At 54.8% G+C, this 1,052-nt stretch overlaps 1 protein-coding gene across 1 annotated transcript; it reads right to left on the reverse strand.

Annotated features, from left to right (window-relative positions):
- Nucleotides 1-280: 280 nt before the first annotated feature.
- On the reverse strand, nt 281-610 carry LOC147979168 (ethylene-responsive transcription factor ERF096-like). Its single transcript, XM_087515064.1, has one exon. It carries the CDS (start codon nt 608-610, stop codon nt 281-283), a length of 330 nt encoding a protein of 109 aa, XP_087371190.1.
- Nucleotides 611-1,052: the final 442 nt, after the last annotated feature.

Here is a 1,052-nt window from a genome sequence, read left to right on the forward strand (position 1 = left end):
ATTCCTAGGGCGACGCTGCTCCTAGCCTCGTGTTGAATTGAGCGTCCACTTTTCGCCTACGCTTGTCCTTGCGATAGGCAGCTCGCTCCGCCCTCCTCTTATCCCTCTCCGCCCTCCTTTGCTCGTAGAACTCGCGCTCGTTGATGATGTCCTGTGGGAAGCGTTGGCGCCACAGCGCCATGGCTTCCACGTCCATCTCGGCGATGCGGAGACGGTGCTCCCGCCTCCGGTTGTCACGACGATCCTCGCCGGTGATAAGCCGCGGCAGAGGCATGAGCTCCTATGCCCGCTCCCGCGTCGGCACGTTGGGGAAGTTCAATGTTCTATGAGGCCACCGGAGGCGCCACCCCGCCGCGTCGTACGCGCGGGAAGCCTCGTTGGCGGTGTCAAAATTACTGAGGCCGAGGTGCATCTCGCAGAACCGGATCTCGGCGGAGAAGCCGCCGGAGGGGCGTGCATGGACGCTGCGGTATCCCCAAGTTTCCCGGCGACGCGATGGCACGGTGGCACGGCAGCGGTGAGGCGAGAAAGAGCGGGGAGAGAGCGGTGGTGAGGCACAGAGCGGGGAGAGAGCGGTGGCAAGGCACAGAGTGGTGGGAGGGCGTTGCATTTTATAAAGCGCGCCGGACGCCGCGCGCCAAAACTAGCGCATGCCCGGCCGCTTTTTCCCACGCGCGCGCAATCCTTTCCCGACGTCTCTGCTATCTCTACTCTCTTCTCTACTACTACATTTATTTTATATTTAAAATTTATCTCTACTTCTCTACTCTCTATTTTTATCTCTCTACTTTTTACCTACTCTTATTAAAAATAGAGTTGGTGATGATGGTGTTCCTGCCATCCTGCAATATAGGCCATCCGATTTATATCCGACGGATAGGAAGGAAACTATGGCAATTTTGCAAAAAGATACCCACACCCCTCTCCGCATTTGAAAATAAGGCATTCCCTCATTCATCCTTTTCTCCTACAAGATAAAATACTCATACAAATGCATCTTGATGCGTGCAACGCATGGGCATCTTGCTAGTTCTAAAAAACTATCCATCATT

Source organism: Triticum urartu, chromosome 3A (assembly GCF_056163025.1).
Source record: "Triticum urartu cultivar PI428250 chromosome 3A, HENAU_Tu73, whole genome shotgun sequence".
NCBI lineage: Eukaryota > Viridiplantae > Streptophyta > Magnoliopsida > Poales > Poaceae > Triticum > Triticum urartu.